This window comes from Puntigrus tetrazona, chromosome 20 (assembly GCF_018831695.1).
Source record: "Puntigrus tetrazona isolate hp1 chromosome 20, ASM1883169v1, whole genome shotgun sequence".
Classification (NCBI taxonomy): Eukaryota; Metazoa; Chordata; class Actinopteri; order Cypriniformes; family Cyprinidae; genus Puntigrus; species Puntigrus tetrazona.
The window spans coordinates 24,315,705-24,342,615 of NC_056718.1; the positions used below are offsets into that span (position 1 = coordinate 24,315,705).

General features: G+C 34.9%; 1 protein-coding gene across 1 annotated transcript in view; it reads left to right on the top strand.

Moving 5' to 3' along the window:
* Positions 1-26,911, top strand: part of fut8b (fucosyltransferase 8b (alpha (1,6) fucosyltransferase)) — a 227,019-nt gene that overhangs the window by 193,848 nt on the left and 6,260 nt on the right. The window contains 5 exon segments of the mRNA XM_043218630.1: positions 315-810; positions 9,824-9,939; positions 12,335-12,500; positions 15,308-15,422; positions 19,190-19,427. Coding sequence (XP_043074565.1) covers positions 608-810; positions 9,824-9,939; positions 12,335-12,500; positions 15,308-15,422; positions 19,190-19,427 — 838 coding nt within the window. The 5' untranslated portion in view covers positions 315-607.

A 26,911-nucleotide genomic window follows, 5' to 3' on the forward strand; every position in this document is an offset into this window, starting at 1 on the left:
TCGCAGTATAGTCAGCTTTGTTGACTTTAATCAGAAATGTTCTGGCTCTGTTGCACTGCACATTTTGCGGGGTCATGTATTTGCAGTGTAGACAACTTTATTTATTATTTACGCACAGTTCTACTTCGCTTGCAAGATCACAACGACAAGCTTTTCTCGCATGCAGTGTTTGTCATACAAAATACACAAAATGCACAACATTTTGGCCGCCGATGTTTAACCTTTGATATCAACGACAGAATTTTTTTACGCTCGCGTTGTTTTTTCTCTGCTGCTAACCAGACTGTGATATCTTTCTCTCTTTCTTTCTTCAGAGCCGTAATGCATTCAGAGAACCCAGCTTTTGGACTCCAAAGGACGTCAAAGCCAATGAGACGCCAGTGAAACTTACAAAGCCAGAAACGCTCTACTTTATAAACGGAATGGAAGATCTGCCTTCTTGACGAGTCACGATGCATAAATATCCACGGTTTATTGATGTACCTACGTAGACGCAACCGCTTCTTTTGACCTTCCACGTTTGGACGCCCCACTTCAAGAGCTCTATTTAACCGGCAGACCCAACATGCCTGGCGTGCATCGGTTGTGACCGGAGATTGGCGGCAACATGCGTCCATGGACGGGCTCCTGGCGCTGGATAGCGCTGGTCCTGCTGGCCTGGGGAACGTTGCTCTTTTATATCGGGGGACATCTGGTGAGAGACAACGAACACGCGCCGCGCTCCAGCCGTGAGCTGGCGAAGATCCTGACCAAGCTTGAGCGGCTGAAACAGCAGAACGAAGACCTGCGGCGTATGGCTCAGTCACTACGGTAAACCGTCAGTGCAATACAGTCGAAGAAGACTGCTTTGCATCTAATTTGCTCAATTAAATGCATACGTCTAGCTGATTTTGAGGTGCTGATTCCAAAAATACCATCTGTTATGTTAAATCATGTCACAATTTCTCACAAAATTTGCGCATTTTGTATTATTTACCGTGTTTGTGTAGCGAAGAAGTGTTGAATATCTTCCCTTACTCAGCAGAAAAACTGCCACAAAAACATTCCTTTATTAAGTATTTTATCTCATTTTGACTTGATTTGAAGTTTATGATAAATATGGTAAACTATGACAAGTGTGAGTACTTTTTTGTTCTTATTTGGCTGCTTTTCTTTTCTCTCCATAGGTTATATTTGATATAATTAAAGATGATACATTAATATAATTTGTAAAATAAAGTTTTATTTAATTTCAATATTTTTTATCAGAACAATCAAATGAGGTAATATAATTTTAATTGAAAAATTGACAATTTATTAGTTTTTACCACCATCAAAATTTTCTTTTTGCGTCGCAGAGCTAAAAACACACAGATATAGAACAACACGAGGATGAGAAAATAATACCAGGCTTTTCATTTTAGACTGAAATATTCTTATAACTTTGCCATCTATGCTAGAAAGACCAGAGGGGATGAGGATGAGACATTTGATTTATTCTGGTTCGTGCAGGTTTGGTGCTTTTGTTGCAGGTAATCCATTGTTAGAAAAGAGACGTTCACACAGGACATGTTTTTGCGTTTAAAAGCAGCTTGACAGAATTGAACAAAAACAAAAGTTGACCCAGCATCACATTCGCTGCTTTCGTCTGCTGTGATTGTGTTGTTGAATTACCTTCTTCTGGGGGCTTTTTTGCTCAGTAAATATTGATGTATGCAAGTATTTAAATTTTTAATTGACAGGCTTGGTTCGGCATGAAGATGCATTGTGTATTATAGATTAATTTGTGTGTGAATATCATATTTGAGGAACGGTTTGGTTTGTGGTGTTAAGGCTGTGAGTCTTTCTAACGTGTGCAGCGTTTGACCCGATTCTGTCTGATGTGAGTTCAGAACCCTGCTCCCAACAGAACTAGAGAAATGGAAACCTATGAATTCTGTAGACACAAAACCCCTTGTTCATAATCCCTTGTTCATAATCTCACAATGTATAATTTAGAATTCGGCAAATACTATATTAATACTAATATTAAAATGTGAATGTTTTAATTAACATTTATTTTTAATTACCTAACGTAAGACTAAAATGAAACTTATTTAAAAGTTTTGATATTTATTAATTATATTAGAAAAAAGATAAATGTTTTATTTTAAGCGTTGTAATATTAATATTGAGAATTTTTTCACATCACTTTTGATAAAAGCATCTGTAAAATGCGTAAATGTAAGTGTAACATGAATAATAAAATGTGAAATGTTTTAATTAATCAATATTTATTTTTATTACCTAATTTATTAACTTAATTAAAATTGGCACATAGTTCTTAAAGTGCAATGTTTTATTTTTTATTTTTTTAAATAATAATATTTTAAAAGCATTGTAAAAACATATATATTTATATATTATCGTGTAATATTATTGTGCATTTATTTTTTATGCCAAAAGACCTGGTGGGTAACATTTATTTTTAAATGTGCATGTTTTGATATTTATTTTAAATTTTCATTTTCTAACCTTAAAACGTTAAACTCTCACTGTAAACTCAAATTTCTTTTCCGCTCAAAAACTATTTTTATTGAGGCACACGAAGTTCTTGCGGTGTAGATTTGTGACGTGTGACTCAGAGCTCGATGGCAGCGGGACGGAGAGACAAGAGGGAGCTTTTCAAAAGTTCTGGTGGAGAAAGTCACGATTTCTAAAGCGCTTATACCGAGGAGAGGAGACTGAGGGAAATTTGGTGCCGTCACGCTTTCATTGGGTAACTTTTGACACTGTGAAGTCAGAGGATTGTGCTATATGTTCAAGAAAAACTGGACCTGGAGAAAGCGCTGTTCTTAACAAGATCATCAGTGATGTTGGGCTGCAAAATTAATTGAGGAAATAATTACAGATTACAGCTTCCACAGTTCACTAATTGGGAAACCAAGTGTTGATTACAACGCGGTGCTGTTTTGTTAGGGAAGTATGCTTGAAAATGTAGCACGCAAGCATGCAGTTCCTCAAAAACAGCTCCTCTATGGATCCAAAAAGTCAATCGGCCCATATGCAGCGGATAGACACACTTGGGTCATTTGTCTTTGTCGAGTTGAAGAAGGTCTGCTTATTTCAGATATAAATCTTGATCTGATCAGTGTCTTCTGTGCTTTAATTCCAAACAGATCGTCCATCGTGGCTCTTGTGTGTCTTTCAGCCTCAGTCTGTCTCAGTCTCCCATTGATCGGCTCTAAACTTGGAGGTCCACGATATCAATTCCAGATCTCTGATAGGTCCTGCGGCATGCTTGGCCTATGGAACTGGAGGAATATTGATTATGAAACAGCTGTATTTATTAGTGGGGTTTACTGAGGCAAGATTCACTAGGACTAGTGCCCATACAGTCATACAACATGTATGCTTTTGACTATGCGTGAAGAGTTCTTAGTGCCACCTGAAATCTTCTTTACAATTGAGCATTTTTCTCAGGCTCATATATTTTTGTTCAGTTATTTATCTTTAACGGAAAGAACCTACTTATTTCCATTTAAGTAAAACTACTGAACATGAGAGCTTGAGAAAAATACTCATAGCAACATATGGTGTTGAGAACCTCTCCTTTCTCCTAAAAATAGCAGTGTGTATATATATATATATATATATATATATATATATATATATATATATATATATATATATATATATATGTATGTATATATCTACATATATCTCTCTTCAACAAAGCACCATTTAAATGCCTGAAGGCACTTTTTTATGTCATTTATTCATGGACATACAACTATCATAAAATAATGGTAAAAATGTACTGGATACATTAGCATGGGAATTGATGCTCAAAGCAATAAAATGTTTGCAACCTTTGCGGATGTGAAATGGAATGGTGTTTGACAACGGCCTGTGTGTGTGTGTGTGTGTGTTTGTGTGTGTGTGTGTGTGTGTGTGTGTGTGTGTGGTGCATTATTATGAAGCTTTCTCCGCACATCATAATGTTGATTTGTTTCATAGAGACTCGGCGATCACCCTCGGGCTGGCTGAAGATATGTGTGCTTTCTGTCAATAGCATTATATGTGCAATTAAAATTGCCACAAGCTCTGGAAAATATTCAGCCACAGACATTCTACATAGTGGCATTTGCCAAACACATACACAACAAACACGGAAAATGAAATCGCTTCTGTTCACTAAAAGGTCTCTTATGATTAGGAATATCGTCTGATGCACTTAGTATGCGCAGCCAGACTTTGACAATCAGCGGAAAAGTTCACCCACATTGCAGCGTATTTAGTGGTGTGTTGACACGACATTTGAGATTATTGCCAGGGCATTGTCACACGGTTGCTAGGGTGTTCTGGTGCTTTTAACACATTATTGTGCGGTTGCTAGGATGTTATAGGTGGCTTGTTATATGTATATGTTTGTTATAGGTGTTCTGAATGGTTGTAATAATACTATTCAGTTGCTAGGGTGTTCTGAATGGTTTTAGCATTTTGTTCTACAGTTTGCTGTACAGTTGCTAGGGTGTGCTGGGTGATTGTAATGTTGCTATGCAGTTACTCATGTGCTCTGGATGGTTGTTACTCATTGGTACTCTATTCTAAATGGTTGTATTCTATTGCTTATGTGTTCTGGATTTCTGTAATTTTTCTATGCAGTTTCTTGTATGTTTGGGTTACACTGCATTGCTAGGGTGTTCTGGGTGGTTGTAGCATGTCGTTATGCAGTTGCTAGGAGGGCCTGGAAGGTTATAACCAATTGCTATGTGGTTGCTATGGCGTTCTTGATTGTTCTAACATGCTGCTATGCATTTGCTAGGGTGCTCTGGATGGTTGTAACCTTGCTAATGTTCTTTAGATCGTCTGGATGGTTGTAATATTGCTATAAAATTGCTAGGGTGTTCTGGATGGTTGCAACTTGTTGCTATGCAGATTATTTGGTGTCATGTGTGATTGCTGTGCAGTTCCTTGTGTATTTTAAATTGTTGTAATGTTGTTATGCATTTGCTAGGGTGTTCTGGATGGTTGTAAGGTTGCTATGCAGCTACTAAGTTACTCTGAATGGATGTGGTATAGCTACAGTTCTCTACTTGCTACCATGTTCTGGATGGTTGTAACATTTATATACACTTGCTGGACACTAGCAGTTGCTAAGATGTTATGGATGGTTGTAACATATTACTATGCCGTTGCTAGGATGCTCTGGGTGGTTTTAGTATTGCTATTTAATTGCTACGGTGTTCTGGATGATTGTGACCCGTTACTATTGAGTTGCTATGGTGTTCTGGGTAGTTGTAGCATTGCTATATAGTTGCTAGGATGTTCTGGATGTTTATAACTTGTTGTTATGCAGTTACTAAGGTGTCCTGGTTAACACGTGTTGCTTTGCAGTTGTTATGGTTGTACCACATTGCTGTAATGTTGCTAAGCAGTTACTAGGGTGTTCTATATGGTTGTTACTCATTGGTACACTGTTTCTGGAGTATTCTGGTTGGTTGTAACATTGCTACATAGTTGCTTGTGTGTTCTGGATTGTTGTAACGGTGCTATGCAGTTACTAGGGTTTTCTGGATGGTTACAGCATTCTTTATAGTCACTAGGGAGTTCTGGATGATCACAATGTGTCTATGCAGTTGCTTGTGTGTTCCCGGCTTGTTGCAATGTGTCCTACGACCTAGTTGTTAGTTTCTGGATAGTTGTTACATGCTGCTGTGCTGTTGTTTGTGTGTTCTGGAGTGTTGTAGCATTGTTGGATAGTTGCTAGGGTCTTCTGGATTATCGTAATGTTGCTATGCAAACGCTAGGGTTTTCTGGATTGTTGTTAGTCAATGGTACACAGTTGCTAGGGTGTCCTGGATGATTTTAACATGTTGATGTGCAGTTACTATGGCTTTCAGAGTGTTTTCTTACTGGTCCTATTGAAAAGAGTTCCTGCTCGGGTCTCTGTGGTATTCTGGTTTGTAGATATGGCTCGGGTTCTTCGTTCAGTGTAAGTCTGTGGGATTTTTCCACCTATTTCATCATCCAGCAGGTGAAAACCTTCAGTCCGATTGCTTAAAAAAAGTAACAGCACACTTACCATAGGATTAGAGGTTCGTTCGCATTCGTTAATCATTTTGCAGTATTCAGATCTTACCTCGTTTTCATCTCCGTATCTGTGTGATCTTCTAGGCTTCGGCCTCTATCATCATCTTCTTCTGACTAATCTCGCGACCCTTGTAATTTCCTCTCGGAGCGCTGTATGCGGCAGTGACTGACAGTAATTCACTCACTGTAATGTCATTTGGCCGCCGTTCCCTCCTGTATCAGACTCTGATTTGCTCTCCATCAGCAGTTCTGAGGTTCTGCCCCTCTGATGCTTGTTTCTCGTACTCGTTAGATGGAATTGAACAGAGCTTTCCTGCACTCTAATAACATGTTTCATTTATACTTAAATTCAATAGTCCTTAGGCACTTTTCATTTGCATATATATATATATATATATATATATATATATATATATATATATATATATATATATATATATATATATATAGTTCCCATTTGCATATATTGCAGATATATATTTGCAGCCTTGAACGCTGAACCATCTGCTCTCTTTGAAGTGTGTTTCAGTATCTAGCAGTCGATACCAGACGGAGCTGATAGGGTCCTTGTGTAATCTCTAGACGAACGTTCAGGGTCTGAGGGGAAAAGAGCTTTACTGCAAACACCTGAGGGCCACATGCTTCCTGATTTCTCTCTCTTTTTCCGCTCTCGCTGTGCAGTCCAAATAATTTCCTCTCTGCTGGTTTCCTAAATATTTAAAGGGATAGTGCACCCAAAAATGTATATTGCGTCATCATTTTCTCAACCTTAAGCTCCAGACTGGTTTGTGTCTTGTGTCTTTTTGACAGAGATCGTGTCTTCTGTAGAACACAAAGAAGATACTTTAAAGCCATTTGCATCCATTGTGTGGATGCAAAATAATATGGAAGTCAATAGGGATCATCAACTGTGCATCTATTGGAAAAGATATATATATATATATATATAATATATATATATATATATGTAGATATGGCTCGGGTTCTTCGTTCAGTGTAAGTCTGTGGGATTTTTCCACCTATTTCATCATCCAGCAGGTGAAAACCTTCAGTCCGATTGCTTAAAAAGTAACAGCACACTTACCATAGGATTAGAGGTTTCGCATTCGTTAATCATTTTGCAGTATTCAGATCTTACCTCGTTTTCATCTCCGTATCTGTGTGATCTTCTAGGCTTCGGCCTCTATCATCATCTTCTTCTGACTAATCTCGCGACCCTTGTAATTTCCTCTCGGAGCGCTGTATGCGGCAGTGACTGACAGTAATTCACTCACTGTAATGTCATTTGGCGCTGTTCCTCCTGTATCAGACTCTGATTTGCTCTCCATCAGCAGTTCTGAGGTTCTGCCCCTCTGATGCTTGTTTCTCGTTACTCGTTAGATGGAATTGAACAGAGCTTTCCTGCACTCTAATAACATGTTTCATTTATACTTAAATTCAATAGTCCTTAGGCACTTTTCATTTGCATATATATATATATATATATATATATATATATATATATATATATATATATATATATATATATATATATATATATAGTTCCCATTTGCATATATTGCAGATATATATTTGCAGCCTTGAACGCTGAACCATCTGCTCTCTTTGAAGTGTGTTTCGAGTATCTAGCAGTCGATACCAGACGGGAGCTGATAGGGTCCTTGTGTAATCTCTAGACGAACGTTCAGGGTCTGAGGGGAAAAGAGCTTTACTGCAAACACCTGAGGGCCACATGCTTCCTGATTTCTCTCTCTTTTTCCGCTCTCGCTGTGCAGTCCAAATAATTTCCTCTCTGCTGGTTTCCTAAATATTTAAAGGGATAGTGCACCCAAAAATGTATATTGCGTCATCATTTTCTCAACCTTAAGCTCCAGACTGGTTTGTGTCTTGTGTCTTTTTGACAGAGATCGTGTCTTCTGTAGAACACAAAAGAAGATACTTTAAAGCCATTTGCATCCATTGTGTGGATGCAAAATAATATGGAAGTCAATGGGGATCATCAACTGTGCAGTCACCCACAATCTTAAAAATATGTTATTTTGTGTTCAACAGAAAGAAGAACTTCATACATTCTTCATAAATGAAAGAATGTGGATAACCAAGTTGACGGCACCCATTGATTTCCATAGTATGGGAAAAAAATACTATGGAATTCAATTTGACCAGCCACTGTCCGATTACCCACATTGTTCAAAATATCTTCTTTTGCATTGAACAGAAGAAATTCATACAGGTTTGTGGGTGAGTAAATAATTTTCTTTTTTTGGTGAACTATCCCTTTAAATGTCTCTAAACTTAGTTTACAGTCATAATGTAAATGACTAACATGACCTCATTAGTATCCGAAGGTGTTTATGAACTGGATTCTATAGCTCTTTATCGTGACGCAAAGCTGCTTACAGCAGGCCGACCTACTTCTTTTACAAACTGCATTTAGAGAGGCATTATTCAGAATGTGGGTCTATTCATTCATTTCACTGACTTGAAAGGCCAATTTAATCTTCCAGGGTGTTCATTTTTCTTTTACTTTACAGTTATGCGCTTTGCTCAAAGCAAAACGGCTCTCCAATGAAGTCTGCGGCATCCGAACGATACGATAAAATATTAGAATGTTACCTATTAAATCTTAATTGGATGTTTATTGCATTAAAGACCTGAAACTTTTGTAATCCGACTCTAACTGGAAGGTTGTTTTGGGATGATATTACTGCAGCCTGGAGAATCCTTAATCTAATTAATCATTATAGCTTCACAGATTGTATTTCAAGCCACGCGACTCCTTTTTCAGATAAAAGGAGTCGATTACACTTTCACTCACCAAAAAAATACAGTAAAAACAATGTTAAACTGTTATTTATTCCTGCGATCCTTCAGAATCATTGCACAGTAACATGCAGGTGTACTGCCCAAGAAGCTTTTCTGATTATTATCGATGTTGAAAACAGGTAATATGCATGTCGTAATAGTAATACGTTTCTTATTTTGCAGTTTTTCGATTAATAAAAACATAAGCAAATGGAAATCTTGTGCACCATAATAAATTTGATCAATTGAATGCATCCAACTCTTGGCTTTCTCATCAGCACTCGTGGTTGTTATTTGCTTTAAAATTAAAGCCTTTTTTGCATCTTTTGAATCAATTAGTATTCCTTCCTCCGCTCTTGCAAATTGTGCTAACATGCTCTATTGATTTCTCCACGCTAATCTTTGTTCCTTTGCATATAGACCCTCATGCATATGCATGCAGCAGCGGTATTAATATTAATGCATGATTACCATATTAATACGTAATATGAACGATCTACTCAGTGGTTTCAGCACTTGGACGGATATTGACCCTTTACCGTCGCGCGGAAATGCGCAGTAAACATCGAGCAATAAAATAAGGCCAATATGATAATATGCGATGCTAAACGAGCGGTTGTTGGTGTCGTGCAGAGTTTCCCAAAGGCTCATTAGTTAAGGGGTGATTTCATCTAAATCAGCTCAATAGAAACGAACAGTCAAACTGTAATTAGCAATTATGCTTTAGACGAATGTAAGCAGCAAATTTATGCAGCGCGCTAAACGCTATTGAACATCACAGCAGACATTTATGATTATTTTATTCACGGCCAATTGGTAATCAGGCTCCAGCGAATCAACGTTTGGAGCTCGCAGTTTGGCGTTTGTTTACGCGGCGTCGGCGGACTGATTGCTTTCTTCTTCGCGGGCGCCCCCCGGGTTTGCGAGCGAAGGGGTCCGCTAACAAACCGTGTGTGTTTTGCAGGATTCCGGAAGGACAGTCGGACGGGCCGGTATCGTCGGGAAGACTGCGGTCTCTCGAGGAACAGCTAAGCCGAGCCAAACAGAAGATCCACAGCTTTCAGAGATTATCTGGAGACGGTAAGAGAGGAGATCATCAGGGCTGAATCTCTATTTCCGAAGCCTTTCCATACGCAAACACCGTCTTCCGTCAGATAAACACTCGTTCCGAGATATTTCTTTTTTTTAGGCAGCGCACCTTTCAAACGAATCTTGAACGTGATTTTTATTCTAGATTATTTTATGTAGCGCTGTCGGACGATTAATCGCGATTAATTGCTTCCAAAATCAAAGTTTGTGTTATATTTATCATAAATACACACACGTGCATGTATATATTTATTTGTTAAATATATTTCAATTCATGAATATAAATATGTTAATATTTTCTACATATATATATAATGTATGTGTGAGTATCTACGTAATAAATATACACAGCATGCACAGATATGTCTTGTCAATAAAAACGTCTATTTCGGATGTGATTAATCCGCCAGTTCAGCACATAAACACACTAACACTCTCAGTAGAGTCTACAAAATTAAGTCTAAGCAACTTTTACGTCTGTCTCATTTACGCCGTAGCCCAAAAGTTAATGTCAGCAAAAAACTAAATAGTTTGTTAAAAAAATAGTAGACAAAAATAATATGAAATATCATTACAAACAACTGTTTTCTATTTGAGTATATTATAAAAATGTCATTTATTGCTTTGATCAAAGCTGAATTGAGACTTCTGAAGTCATTCCAATATACAGTCACATACATATATTCTTCATTCACAATACAGCATTTTAAATATATATAAAGACTGTCATTTCTATACATGAATCCGATGCAGTTAATGAATAAACACAATTATTGAAGCTTTCTGACAATGAGTATGCTTCCTAGTTCCTACTGTACAGTCAGAACAGTTTAAGCCTTTAAATCGATTGAGTTGTGTTTTTTTCTGCCCACATTTCTAACAAGAATTGAGTTTCCTTTCGTCCACCGGCAAGGGAATATTTTATGACGGCTGTAACAAGCTGTACATCACGAGTAGCGGTCTGTTTTCTCAAATTAGGCCGGATCGCTTTTTTCCAAATGTAAACCTCCAGACCCTCTCGGGTCCACCCGGGGGTCATCTTCCAAGCAAAATCAACGCACGCCTTCCTTACAGACGCGTACGGAACTGGAAACGATCGTGCATTTTTAACACGTGCTCTGCTTTAGTCCCGCGGATTGACGTGTGACGTTGAGTAGGTCGAGCCGGAACGGCGTGCGCTCGAGTCGTTGCGTGCATAACAGTGGGTCAGGGTCGGGGGTGTATCTCCTCGCTGCGGGATCTGCCAGAAATAACTGCACCGTCACCCCCCCGGGCCAGAATAGCACAGGTCACGGATGTGTAAGGATCATCCTTAAGGAGCCTGTCTCTCCGGCCCCCCTGTAGAAGACAGATAGATGCTGTGTGTCTCACTCGGGTCACCTCTGCTGTAATGAGAGCAGGATTAGAGGAGAACGCTGCTGAACCTCACAGTCATAGTCAGAGCGTACCTTTAAACCTTTCCTCATTACACCAGCAATATGTACGCATGTATATTTGCATGTGCTTATGGATGCATATGAATAAATATATATATATATATATATATATATATATATATATTAAAATGATCATTTATCATCATGTTTGAGTATGACATGCGATATCAGCATTGTTTTAGTAACATAAACATCCTATTATTGTTTTTATGTAGTATTTTTAGTATTTCAGATTTTTTATATATATATATATATATATATATATATATATATATATATATATATATATACTGTATATACTGTATATATATATATATATATATATATATATATATATATATATATATTTTTTTTTTTTTTTTTTTTTTTAATAGCTTTTACTCATTTTTTATTATTATTTTGCTTCTGTTTGCATTTATTTCATTTCAGCTAAAAAAATTCTTGCGGTTTTAGTTATGGTTAACTATAATAAAACTGTTTGTAGTTTAACAAATGTCTAAATGTGCAAAGGAACATATAACCACGTGTTTCATTTCAAAATTGTGCAGGCATTTTTGCATAATTTTGCTGCTTGGGTGTAGAAGGTCCATAAATTGGTGAAAAAATAAATAAAAAATAAATAAAAAATACTCATAAATTTTATGCCTAATAAGACGACATTTCGGACTTTTTGGAGTCCTGGAGTGCTCTCGGTTAGGACTCAGCATACAGCGGGGCGTTCGGGGGTCGCCCGTCCCGGGGAGATCACACCCAGGGCTTTCTTCAAAAGCGCCTAAACTGAACTTATTACATAAGGGGCGAAAGAAGCAGGCAGAGAAGTGTAGCGCGAGGGGACCAACGAAAGCAGAATCAAAAATGAGGACAGTTCGACAGATCGACAGCACACCTTTCACATCCTCTTTGAGGATCCTTAAAGCACTTTTGAATCTGTCTTCTCTTCTCTTGGTCAGTGGGTCCTGGTCGGGAGCAGGAGGAGCTGCGGAGGAAGGTGGAGAACGGCGTGAAAGAGCTGTGGTATTTCATTCGCAGCGAGATCCAGAAGCTGAGTCACGTGGAGCCGCCAGACAGACAGAGACACGCCGAGACGCTGCTGCAGGACCTCGGTCATCAGCAGAGGTCAGATGCACGCCGCTGGACGCCTCCTTGCCGTCATGCATTTTAGAAACCTTTGCGTTTAGCTCGTGGTTTTTTTGACGCAGGCCACATTTTGTGTAAAGAACACGAAGGCTATTTTTTTAAAGATTTATTGCATTGTGACAGCAGCGTACTAGCCTCTAAATGAGTTTTAATGTAATAAGAAAAAAATGTAAAATCATTTTTAATGTAAAATAGGAAAAAAATGCCTACTGAATTAATGAACCACAGTCATTGCCTTTAAATACATTATTATATTATTTTCTTTTAATATACTAGAATATTATATGCATTACAAATACATTAAAAAATCTTTAAAAGTAATATTTTCAATAAGTATGAAAAAATTATACTATTTAAAAAATATAAAAGATATATATGTGTGTGTGTGTGAGTCTTTTGATAAACAAGACTATTTATTTGATTTAAAAAATACAGAAAAACACTGCAAAGTTTTGTTATTTAAAAGTGTAAAGATTTATTGCATTGTGACAACAGCAAACTAGCCTCTTAAATATTTTTAATGTAATAAGAAAAATGTAAAAAAATTTTAATGTAAAATAAGAAAAAAAAAAATACCGAATTAATGAACCACATTCATTGCCTTTAAATACATTATTATGTTATTTTCTTTTACTATACTAGAATATTATATGCATTACAAATACATTACAAAAATGTTTAAAAGTAATATTTTCAATAAGTGTATGACAAAATTATACTATATAAAAATATAAAAAATATATATGTGTGTGTGTGTGTGAGTCTTTTGATAAACAAGACTATTTATTTGATTTTAAAAATACTGAAAAACAGTAACACTGCAACATATTGTTATTTAAATGAGCTGTTATTTATATATATATTTGTGTATATATATATATATATATATATATATATATATATACTGTAAATGCAATTCATTCCTGTGTGAAAAATCAGCATTTTTGCATCACGTCACACATAAGTTTTGCTGATTTGCTGCCAGGGACACATTTCTGATCATCACCAGTGTTAAAACGGTTAAGCCGCTTCATATTTTCGTGGAAATGCACACGATCAGTTGTCAAATGCAAAAAGTCTCGATGTTCCCGAAGCGAGACGTGATTTCGGGGTGAGCTGTGATTTTTTCCAGGATTGTTTTCGTCGAGTCGGACGATGAGGAATTGACTCGCGTCTCTAGTTTCATCTTCCTGAAACAGCTCCAGACGCTAATAGCGCTGTAATAGAAATATAGCAGCACTTAATTTTGAGTTATCACCCCCTAGACTAATTACGGACGGAGACGCTGTCAATATCTCATTATCCCGGTGTGTCTCCGACGCTCCATCAGCACTTTCACACCTGTTTTTTGGTTTTTGACAAAGAGAAGCGTTCGATACACGTTTAACTCGGTGCTGTTTTCCAGCCGACGGCTCCCTGAGGAGTCTCCCATTGATGAAGTAATAATTAAACTCCTCATAAACTCATCCGTTTGAGTTAGCAGATGACGCTTTAACAGAAATCGTTGCCAGGATCCGAAAACTCGGCCGCGTTTTGGGGCTTATTCGAGGTTCACTCCAGAAATGAAACGATCTTCAAGCAACGTCGTACTTTATTTCTTCTGAGGGACTCTGCTCTTTTATGATTAAAAGCAGCGTTTGTTTTCACAGGATGGGATTATTTCGATTTCACGGTTCTGTTCAAAGCAAGAGTTGAATGGGGTCAAAATATGGTCAAAAATGGGCCAAGTATCGTACCACAAATAATCGCTGGGTTTAATATGAATCAATTATAGTCCATAACTGAATGCTTTTAGATTCCTTTCTTAGAAAAATCAGGGAGAGGAAAATTATTTTATTCTTTATAAAGTGCAGATCGCACACACATTGTAATCTGTATGTATGTAATATATGTAATATAACATTTTAGGTGATTTCATTTTGGCTACTTTTTAATTGCTTTTTTTTATCACGTTGATTTAAACTGGAAAATATTGTCATTGACATTGATTAAAAAAAATCAAAAATAAAAATACAAAGAGAGAGAAATATATAATTCATTTTAACAACACGAAATGCATTCATCGTTACGTTACGCTAATAATTAATTAATTAAATCATAAAAGCTGAATGAAAAGCTGAAAAGAACTGTATGCATGCACAGTATGTTACTTAACTATTAATTTATTACTCAGAGGTACTTCAAAAAAACATTCAGCCGAAAAATATAATATTATAATATATATATATATATATATATATATTTATTTATTTATTTAATAATATATAACATATTTAATTATATATATATTATTATTATTATTATTATTATTTATTTATTTAATTAATTAATTAATAATATATATATATATATATATATATATATATATATATATATATATATATATATATATATATATATATATATATATATATATATATATATATATATATAATATTTAATTATATATATTTTTTTTTATTATTATTATTATTATTATTTATTTATTTAATTAATTGATAATATATAATATATTTAATTATTTATATATATATTTATATATATATATATATATATATATATATAATTATTATTATTATTATTATTATTATTATTATTATTATTATTATTATTATTATATAAAATTATTTTATGTGTTCGAAAAAGACAAAGGCATTCTAAAGACATGGATTGATTCGGGAGAACCAATGAATGCACTGCCATTTTTCCAGTAAGATGTAATCATGTGATGGATAATAAGATTGGCTGTGATCCGACAGAGGGGGATATGTGTGTGTTTCTGCCAGAACCATCATGACAGACCTGCAGGATCTCAGTCAGGCGGACGGCGCGGGAGACTGGAGAGAGAAGGAGGCCAGAGATCTTTCCACGCTGGTGCAGAACCGGATCTCCTTCCTGCAGGTACACAACCCTGAAACACTGTCACATGATCCTGCAGGAATCATTGCAATATTTGCTGCTCATTTGTTAATAATTGTTCTGCTCATCCTTAAAATATGTGATGAAACATTGATTAATGATGCGTTTTCATCTCTCACACACTCCAGAAATGAATTACATCATCAAATCAAACATTAAAGTTATTGAGAAGTCTTTTTTTTTGTCTTAATACAAAAATCTAGTCTATTTCATTCAACGGGCCCCTGAAAGCAATAGACAATAATAACAAGTGCAATCATGCATGTATATAAAATGAAAGACGAAATGCATTTATATATTTATTTCCTTAATATAGGAACATAAAATTGTTTTCTTAAATATATGCATGCATGTGTTTGCAATAAATATGTACAGTATATGCACAGTAATGTAATGAAAACTTTTATTTTGAATACAATTAATTATTTGACAGCTCTAAATATTTATTATTATTATTATTATTATTATTATTATTATTATTATTATTATCATCATTATTATTATTATTATTATTATTACTATCATCATCATTATTATTATTATTATTATTATTGCGTTTATTTTTGTTATTTAAAATAATAATAATATTTTTCAGTATGGTTTACACATATGGAAGTCCGTTTCTGCCACATAAGAAAATTATGACACGCTTAAGTCATAATTATGAGATAAAAATCTAAAAGGATGACTTCAACAGTTATGTATTTATTTGTTCTTTATCGTAATTTAATTTTAAATACATGCCCATTATGTCTCCTCACCAAGGCACGCTTTAAGAAATCGTTCATGTCTAAAAACACAAGCTAATCGAGTTAAGCTTCAGAGCTGAATTATGTGCAAACGCAATAAAGCGAACAACACTAATTAAATCTATTTCCTGATATGATTCGCTCTGTACTGGGACAGCTTCTCTTTTCCCTCCGTTCTCTTTATCCCCACATCTATGACTTCATGCCAGTTTAATCGCACTAAAAGCCTGGTAAAAGGAAATATGGATGCCGTCTGTGAGTTTGATTTTCTTCACAAACCGCTGCCAGTGAAAATCAAAGCGCAAGATCAACTAAAGCCAGTTCTTTGCTGATTTTATTTAATCATTATGCATTCTCGTGTATATTTTCAAAGTTACGTTGCGGGATCTTTCGGATCTCGATCATTTGTTTCAAGTAGAAGATGGTCAAATCAATCCAACCTGCCGTGTAACTAACCAGTTTAAGCTGGTTTATCTGCTCTCTTCCAGTCTGACTGGTTTTCAGTTGGTTTGAATGTTAAGCCATGAGCTAAACTACATTGCTGTAGATTGTTTGTTGTTTCTATTTATTTGAAATGGAAAAAAAGTCTTTCCTATCACTGTTTATTTTATTTTATGAATTATTCATTTTATTTATTTTACATTATTTATTCTCTTTATTTAAAATAATTTTATTGTTAATTATTAATATATTTTAATAACTCAATCACATTAATTAATAATTATTTAGCAGTGTGTGACTATGTATATATAACTGTAACGACACATTTTATTTTTTGTTAATTAAAATAATCATAGTAATGTTATTAAAACATATTTAATTTAATTTATTGAATATTATTTAAAATATTTTGTCTCTATGTATATATAACTGTAGCAACACATTTATTTGTATTTTTTTATTTATTTTTGTTAATTAAAATAATAACATTAATGTTATTAAACATATTTTAACTTATTTAATATTATTTTAAAGATTTTGTCTCTATGTATATATAACTGTAGCAACACTTTTGTTTGTTTTTATTTATTTTTGTTACATTTATTTTTTTATTAAAATAATAACAGTAATGTTATTAAACATATTTTAACTTATTTAATATTATTTTAAAAAAATTGTCTCTATGTATATATAACTGTAGCAACACATTTGTTTGTTTTTATTTATTTTTGTTACATTTATTTTTTGTTAATTAAAATAATAATAATAATAATAATATTTTTCTAAACATTTAATAAAATATTTTGCTGAATTTATTTATTTTTATTATTTATTTATTTATTTTTATTATTTATTTATTTATTTATTATTATTTAATAAATCTGATTATCATTCAGTACGATGGTATACATCAAACATTCTCTGAAGGCTGTTTTCCATACCATCACTGTACCATAGTACCGTCACAGTGTATTTCTGTAAGCGTTTGCTCCAGTTTTATGCTCAGGCAGCACTTTGAGGCTTTTTGAGATGAGAGTGCTTCATCTGCTGCCATAGCAAACTCTGTGCCAACGCTATTGAATTTGGATTAAGAGTAAAATCTATATAGCCTTCACTCAAAAAAAAAAAAAAAAAAAAAAAATCCCCAGACAAATACACTAACGTGAAAGAGCCGCCAGACAATTTGATTATCGTAACTCATTTCCTCTAATGGCACAATAAAAATGAAAAAGCGTTACTAAAGGGAAATATAGACAGAGCAAAAATCTTGCCCCGCTGGACCCACAGAATCATCTCCGGCGAATATGTAACACGATGACCATAATTACTGACCAAATAACTGCAGCTGTTATTAGCACTTTAATATTAGAATTAAAATATAAAAAGCCTTCAAGCCACCTGGTATTTATTTCTTTTTTTTTGTTTAATCATTCAAAAGTTTGAGGTCTGTACATTTTTTTTATGTTTTTCAAAGGGTTCTTCTGTCACCGAGTCTGTATTTATTTTAATAAAAATATATATATTTTCACATTATTACATCTTAACATATATGTGAATATATCGTAAAGCTGACTGTTTTAGCATGATCACATTATCCTTATGAAGTGATTATAATATGCTCATTTTTTGCTTAAAAACATTTATCAAAAAAAAGTTAATAATAACAAATATATGTATTATTATTATTATTATTATTATTATTATTATTATTATTATTATTGTATTATATTATTATTATTATTATTATTATTATTATTATTTTATTTTTTATTTTTTATTTGTATTTATTTATTTATTTATTTTTAAAGAATTTTTACTTATTAATTTTATTAGATTTTTTGACCATGCTTTTCCATGCCCGTAGCATCATATTCTCCTTCATTCTTTCCCTATGGACAAAACACTGAATAAAATAGTCATCAAGCATCTCTTCGGCATCGGTCTCAGCGTATGAATCTCCCGAGGGCCGTCTGTGTCCCTCACTGTCTCTGTGCTTCTCTCTTGCGTCTCCGAGACCCTGCTTACATGCAGCGAATGTGATTTAATAATGAAGTCAGACAGCTCTCGCTGGAGACTGAGAACTCATCGGAGACCGTTGCGTAAAACCTGAAAGCTCGCACTGGAAACAAGCGTTGCGTCTGCTGAAGTTTAGCATTTATTTCAGAGTAATGTACAAATCCATGTTATTTCTCTTCTTCGTCTGGTTTTATTTTATTTCATTCATTATATTTTTGCACGCTATATTAAAAGCAATTCATTTAATCTTTAAGGCTTAATTTCACTTACACGTATTTTTAAATTTTTATTGTATTTTATGCACTCATGCTAAATTATTCAACCTAAGATGTGGCGATAATTTTTATTAATTTTATTTAATTTTAATTCTCAATTTTCTTCTTCATCTGTATCATCATGCATAATTTATCTTGATTTATTTTGCATTTTTTGCACACCTGCTACAGCGCTTCAGATGTATTTCATCTCAATGCACTCCTAATTATAATTGTATGTCGTTCGATTTGAATTCATTGATACGGATTGCTGTGTTTTGTGGCTCAGAACCCGCAGGACTGCAGTAAAGCTCGTAAGCTGGTGTGCAACATCAATAAAGGCTGTGGATACGGCTGTCAGCTCCATCACGTGGTTTACTGCTTCATGATCGCTTACGGCACGCAGAGAGTCCTGATCCTGGAGTCCCACAACTGGCGCTACGCTCCCAAAGGCTGGGAGACGGTCTTCCGGGCCGTGAGCGACACCTGCACGGATCGATCCGGAGCCACGACCGGACACTGGTCAGGTGAGCTACTTTCACGGTCCTGTATCATTACGCCTCATTTAGCCAGATGTAGATCAAGAGTCGTCGGTTTGCAAATCGTTGCAGTAAAAATCACAGACGAGTAAAAACACACCATGCAAACAATAGTATGGTGTAAAAAACACTACAACAAACAAATCTGATCACATGCGTGTTAGATTTATATGCACCGAGGGGCCCCCAGTAAAATTCTGCTTAGGGCCCCATAAAGGCTTGTCTCCATCTGATTTCTCTCTTTCTTTTTCTTTCTTATGTCCTTGTTTTACGATCATTGATACTAAACTCTTAGTATAAGTTACTATTGGCTTTTAAGTTACTAATTTTTTTATTTTATTTTTTATTAGATTTTTTGACCATGCTAAACTTAGTATACGTTACTATTGTCTTTTAAATTACTATTATACTTGCAGTTTTTTTTACTATTTTATTGTATTTTTTTGCATATGTTTATTTTTTTGTTTTTATTTATATATATATATATATATATATATATATATATATATATATATATATATATATATGTATATATATATATATATATATTTTTTTTTACTTATTTATTAATTTTATTATATTTTTGACCATGCTAAACTATTAGTATAAGTTACTATTGCCTTTTAAGTTACTATTATACTTGCAGGAGTATACTATAGTTTTTTTTTTACTATTTTATTGTATTTTTTTGTATATGTTTATTTTTTTTGTTTTTATTTACCTATATTTGTATTGTTATTTTATTTAGTTTTAGCACTTACGCTAAATTATGCGAAAATGCGAGCGTTGCCTTGTCGACTAACTGATTTTGCTATTTTTTGTTTATAATTATTAATATTATTAGCAGCAGGTTTTAGTTTCGGTGAACTATAATGACTCTTGTTATGGTGAAAGCGGCTGTTTACCACCGCTTTACATTCGGCCCCTTTTAAAATGACAGTGTTTTTAATGTCAGTTTTACCGCTTTGAATTTATTAATAATAATAATAAAATTACTCAAAATATAAACCATTCAAAAGTTGATATTGCTCACCGTGGCAGTATTTAACTGATTAAAAATACATTAAAAAAGAAACCTATTTCTAGATATTATCGCAATTTAATACTGTAAAATGCAATTTATCTCTGTGATCAAAAAGTAGAATTTTTTGCATAATTTCTCCAGTCTCTCGATCCTTCAGAAATAATTCTAATGCGCTCACTTGCTGCTCAAGAAACATTTAAGGCGGCTGTTCTGCTTCATGCGTTTGTGACAACCGTTACATTTCAAGTTACATTACAAACGGTTACGTTTTTGTTCGACGTACCGCATAAACGTATTAATATCATTTCGAATGCATTCCCAACGTGACTTCGCTGGTTCGGTTCAATCTAAATGCATTTAAGCTTGCAGATCTCCCCAATTAAAATACATTTTGCGTCGATTTAAAACTAATTGCGACGTGTTTCCAAATGAACATAACTCTCACTTCAGTCCTTTTCGAAGTAACCTGTGAGCCGACCGCAATCTCTATTCTTCTTTTGTGCCTCTATAGGCTCAACGCGCTACGTATAAGTTAATTCGGGCCGGTGTTTAATTTTTTCATTTGTGCGTCAGCGGATTTTTACTGTACCGGAGAACCGGGGCCCGCTCCTCTAGCGCTCTTAATGCTAAGCAGGCAAAGCGCGGAGCTCCGGCACAAGACGGATGTTTAAGCGGCGATGAGGACATGTGAAAATTTCCTCTCTTCTTTGTGTCCTAATTATTACTGCCGAGGATCTGTTGAGGGAATAGATTATCTGAGGATTCTCGTCAAAAGCCATTCCAGCCGCCAGAAAGCAGAAGCGTGAAGAAGAGCTGCGAGTGCTCTTACATAAGCCCGGGAACGGCTTGGGAGTTTTTTTTTCCCTTAAATATTTCATGCTTTAGCTAATTAAAATTTGAAGCGCGCTCCGATCACACGTGCGTTTGCCGGCGTGAAGCAGACGTTGTTGTTGCGCGCTAATTGTTCGGGAGAGTTTTAATGAGCTGCTCGTCGGTCGCTTTGCGGTCGGGAACGTTCTGCCGCCTTGACGCTCGTGATTAGCAAACCCGCCGTAACTTGTTTTTTTTTTAGCTAACCATTAAAACGAAGCCGCGCCACTCTCGGACCCGGGGTCGATCTGCTCGGTTCATCTCTAATAAAAGCCAGGCGCGAGAGGAAAGCTCAGGCGAAAATGAATCGTCGTTTGTTCCTCGTGATGCGAAAAGAGACGCTCATCGACGCTATTTTCGTCGAGATTGGGCTGGAACAGAAACCATCGGACGTTCCCGTCGCTCTTTTTAACCTCTTAAGAGCCGAGAAAAACGGTTTAGGAATAAAAAACGTTTTTTTGGATGTCTCGACATTGTTTAGAGCGTTAAAAATATATTTTTTTATTGTTATATTTTATTCATAAGTTATGTTACGTGCACGTAAAAGCATTTGATTTTTAAAACCGATACATTTTTAGTTTTCAGTTGTTTTTTCAATACATTCAATATACCTTTCTATATATTAAAGTGTGTAAAATGGTCCTAAACAGGTTTTTTCATTTTAGTACATTTCTCATGTACTATGTATCTATAAACTAAACCATGCATAAAATGCTTAAAAAGTTCCCTATTCATTTATGATTTCCAAAACGCTTAATAAATCATTGCTCCAGTCTTCGGCGTCACATGATCCTTCAGAAATAATTCTAATGCGCTCGCTTGCTGCTCAAGAAACATTTATGGCAGTTGCTTCATGTATTTGTGATAACCATTACAAAACGCTTCATAAACATGCTTTTAGTCCTGGTGCCCTCATGTGAGGCTGAAAGTCATATTTTGATTCGAAACCCCATAAGGGTTTCCTGAGATGCTGATCTATGACGCACAATTCGAAAATTAGACCGATTTAGCGATAATTGCTAAATATTATCTCATTTGCATAGTCACAAAATTCATTTCAGCCATTTTTGTAGACCGACACTCTCAAAGTGAAAGCACAAGGTGCATGTTTGTACCTAAAGGGTCCATTTTGGCACCTGATAGTACTTAAAGTGTGCACATTTGAAGCTAATAGGTGCAAAACTGTACCTTTTGAAAAGGTACCGCCTCAGTGACAGCTTTTGAGAGAAGAAGAGATCCTGGTGAAACATCCAATCATTTAGGATCTTTGAGAAGCCCTGAATGTGATCTGTACAAGACATCCAGGCTTTAAACTGTGGCATGTAAAGTTATAAAGTTATAAAGTAATTCACTAAAATATAATGTCCTAAAGAGTATTATATATATATATATTTATGTCTTAAGACAACTCTGATTAACTATTTTTGATCCACTTCAAATGTTGACTATATATGAAGAGAAAAACAGATAACTCCATGTTAAAATGTGTTTTTTTATTGGGTTTTAATTGTGTTCATTTTTTTTTTAGCTAATCACTGCTGCAGTTTAATTGAAATGAACTGGAATGCACAATAATAAAAAAACTTGATTTTTTAAAAAAATAAAAAATGGATTTATCTGATTTTGTAAATGAACTCTTCATATTTAATTTAATTTAATTTCTAAAAAATAAAATACAATTATTTCTGATAACTGCCTTCTGGTGATTAAACGTGTGTGTGTGTGTGTTTGTGTCTGACTGCGTGTGTGTGTGTGTGTGTGTGTGTGTGTGTGTGTTTGACTGCATGTTTGTGTGTGTGTGTGTGTGTGTGTTTGTGTCTGACTGCGTGTGTGTGTGTGTGTGTGTGTGTGTGTGTGTGTGTGTGTGTGTGTGTGTGTGTGTGTGTGTGTGTGTGTGTGTGTGTGTGTGTATGTGTCTGACTGTGTGTGTGTGTTTGTGTGTGTGTGTGTGTGTGTGTGTGTGTGTGGTGTGTGTGTGTGTGCGTGTGTGTGTGTGTATGTGTGTGTGTGTGTGTGTGTGTGTGTATGTGTGTGTGTGTGTGTGTGTGTGTGTGTGTGTGTGTGTGTGTGTGTGTGTGTGTGTGTGTGTGTGTGTGTGTCTGACTGTGTGTGTGTGTGTGTGTGTGTGTGTGTGTTTGTGTGTGTGTGTGTGTGTGTGTATGACTGCATGTTTGTGTGTGTGTGTGTGTGTGTGTGTGTGTCTGACTGTGTGTGTGTGTGTGTGTGTGTGTGTGTGTGTGTGTGTGTGTCTGACTGTGTGTGTGTGTGTGTGTGTGTGTGTGTGTGTGTGTATGTGTGTGTGTGTGTGTGTGTGTGTGTGTGTGTGTGTGTGTGTGTGTGTGTGTGTGTGTGTGTGTGTGTGTCTGACTGTGTGTTGTGTGTTTGTGTTTGTGTGTGTGTGTGTGTATGACTGCATGTTTGTGTGTGTGTGTGTGTGTGTGTGTGTGTGTGTGTGTGTGTGTGTGTGTGTGCTCGTTGCGGTAACACATGAGGGCAAAAATTTGTATAATGACATTGTTATGACATAGGTATTACAAGGAGAAAGTGACTCACGAGGACATTACCTCACGTCCCCACTTTTCCAAACGCTCATAAATCAGTGAGTTTTTTTATTGTATTTTTTGTAAATCTAAAGGTTTCCTGTAAGGGGTAGCTTTAAGTGTATAGGGTTGGCATAGGACAATAACACATACAGTCTGTACAGTATAAAAACCATCATGCCTTATATACAACCAATATATTCACAGAAACAAACGTGAGTGCGCGTGTGTGTGTGTGTGTGTGTGTGTAATTGAAAACAATTACCATTTAAATATAAATTGAAATCAACAGAAACACACGTTACGAAAAACTTCAACAGGATTGATAACGGGCTCAAAATAATAAAAGCTAAACCGACAGTGAACTGATTTGTTTATCCGCTGAATAAACATCGTCGGCTCCTGCGGCTCTGGCTCTTTCTCCTGCTGTCCCTCGGTGTTTCTCTGGAGGATGTTTGTGAAAGGACTGCGGGTAAGTGACCTGTTTAATCTGACGTGTCCAGACTTCTGCCCCGAGACCAGAGCCAGTCGTTCCAGCACCGGGGAGAGCCGCTTTGTTTCGCGAGCGAGCTGTAACGGGTCACCTTGGCACGCCGAGCCCACCGACTTTTGAAGAAAGTCGCCCTCGGAGCGCTTCGGGAACGTGTCTGCGGATCAAAGTGTCTCCGGTTTCCTCTCGCCGTCATCGTTCCTCTGCAAACCCAAGCATTACATCTAATCGGGCTTTATCTCTCGCAGAGCGCGTTAAACGCTTCAGACATTCATGAGAAACCTGCGGCGGGTCAAGCGTTTATTTACGGGTTGGTGCACGAAAATCCACTGAGATGCGGTAAACTCGAGCTGAGAAAAATAACCAAACAAATCAAATCGAGATACATTTACTTGAGAAGCAAAGTAGCTCGATGTATTGCTGTATGAGATAAGTTTTGTTTGCAAAAAATGTATCGGAATCAAGTTAGCTTATTATTAAAACAAGAACGATATTAAATCAAAATGTTTTCTTGTTATAATTGAGAATTTGTACCTTTGTTCTGCAATAAAAAATATTTATATATTTATATTTAATATTAATATTTATATCGCAGTATAACATTCCGATATTATATACGTTAGACAAATTAAAAAAAACGAAATTATGGCTATTTAATAGTAAGAGTTGTTTTAAAAACGAAATAATCGAACAAGTGAAATAAAATGAAATTCAGTGGTAAATCAAGACTCAAGCAAAAAATCTGCTTAGTTTTGATGTTTTGTTTTTAAAGAAAACATCACTTGATATTTAAGTTAAATATTTGTATTGAAAATATATGAAAACATGATATTTTTTCATATTGTCATGTCTTTTTTTTATTTGGCAGTGACTATTATGTTTTTATTATTTATTTATTATTAACCATTATTATAATTTTTTATGTCTTGAAAAGTGATGCTAAAATAAAAAAATAAAAAATAATTAAAAATAATAATAATTAAAAAAATTATATATATATATATATATATATATATATATATATACATACATATATGCTAAATATATATATATATATATATATATATATATATATATATATATATATATATATATATATATATATATATATATATATATATATATATATATGTATATATATATATATATATATATATATATATATATATATATATATCAGTGTTGTTAAAATTGAAATAAATGTATCAAAATAATGTGAGTTTATGATTAAAACAAGAAAAAAAATGTTTTAAGCAATAACTGCTCCATAGTTACATTCGTACTATAAGCAGCTTACAGTTACTGGCTAATAAACTACATCACGTGATGAAAAATTCAGCACAAAAGCATGTTTGCGCCTGCATTCGTCTTCATTTAGGCGCAGTGTTGAACACACAGGTGCACGCAGACAGACGCCGATAAGAGTGAGCGATTGTCTTCAGGTGCTGCCGTCTTGTTAAAAAACATGAGTTTTCTCATGCAAATTGGACATTTTCTTTGTTTTTACCTCGGTCAGATGCATCGCGAATTGCTTTCGCTTTAACCGACGGTCTGTCATTCGTATCAAACATTCGCATGCATCTTGAAACGGAGCGAGCGAGCGGTGCCGGGGCCAGCTACTTGATGCTAATGCCGCGGCTCTCGTCCAAATTCTGTTCAGCTTTCCACCTTGAAAGCGTCGTTGGCAATGCAGCGATCCACAGCAGGCAGCTGAATGCTTTGTTTTGGCCATTTTGGCAGCGCCGCATGTATCTGCAATCCCCAAATGCATTGTGATTAGCTCGGTATATTTGTCAGCAATGGACTGATGCTCAGAAATGTTTCTTGCAATTAAAAACAAGCAGTATTTATTGCTTCACCTGGTGTTTCACTGCTGGCAAAATGAAAAAAAAATCATATATTTACCTTGCAATTCTTTTTTTTTTTTTTTTTTTTTTTGCAAGATACAAAAGGAAGTGGAAGTTGACACGTTCTGTCCAAAAATGACAAATAAATAAAACAATATAAAGGTTTCTTGGAAGTGGGTCAGTATGAGTTTGCTGTTTGTTTAGTTGAGAAACCATCTTTTTTTACGTTAAATGTAAAGTTAAGTTTTTGAAGCTGAGGATACTTTGAATAGTCATAAAATGATCGCAAATACAAATTAAGAGTATTTCAGAATACTGCCTAAAGGGCTTCATTTGTAATGCATTTCCTGCTTCGCGTGGATCAAGCTTTATTTTATTCTCTTTTCTGTAAAATGAAAGTAAATTCCTGTTGAATTCCAAAAATAACAACAAAAAAGTTACATGCAATTGTAAAAATAAGATTTGAGAGCCGAAAATAATGACTTTTGTGTTTGTGCATCACAGAATTTATTATTTTTGTGCATTTTGCAATGAAAGTAAATGAGACTAGCTGACAAGTTTTAAAAATGACAGAAAAACGTGAAAGAGTTAAGTCTTTTTAAGTCATATGTTAATTTTATTTGAGGATCCTTTGGGGTTTTTTTTCGCTGCTCGTGAAAAAAAATGATTCTTATTGAAAACGTTTTTGCTGCTTAATATTT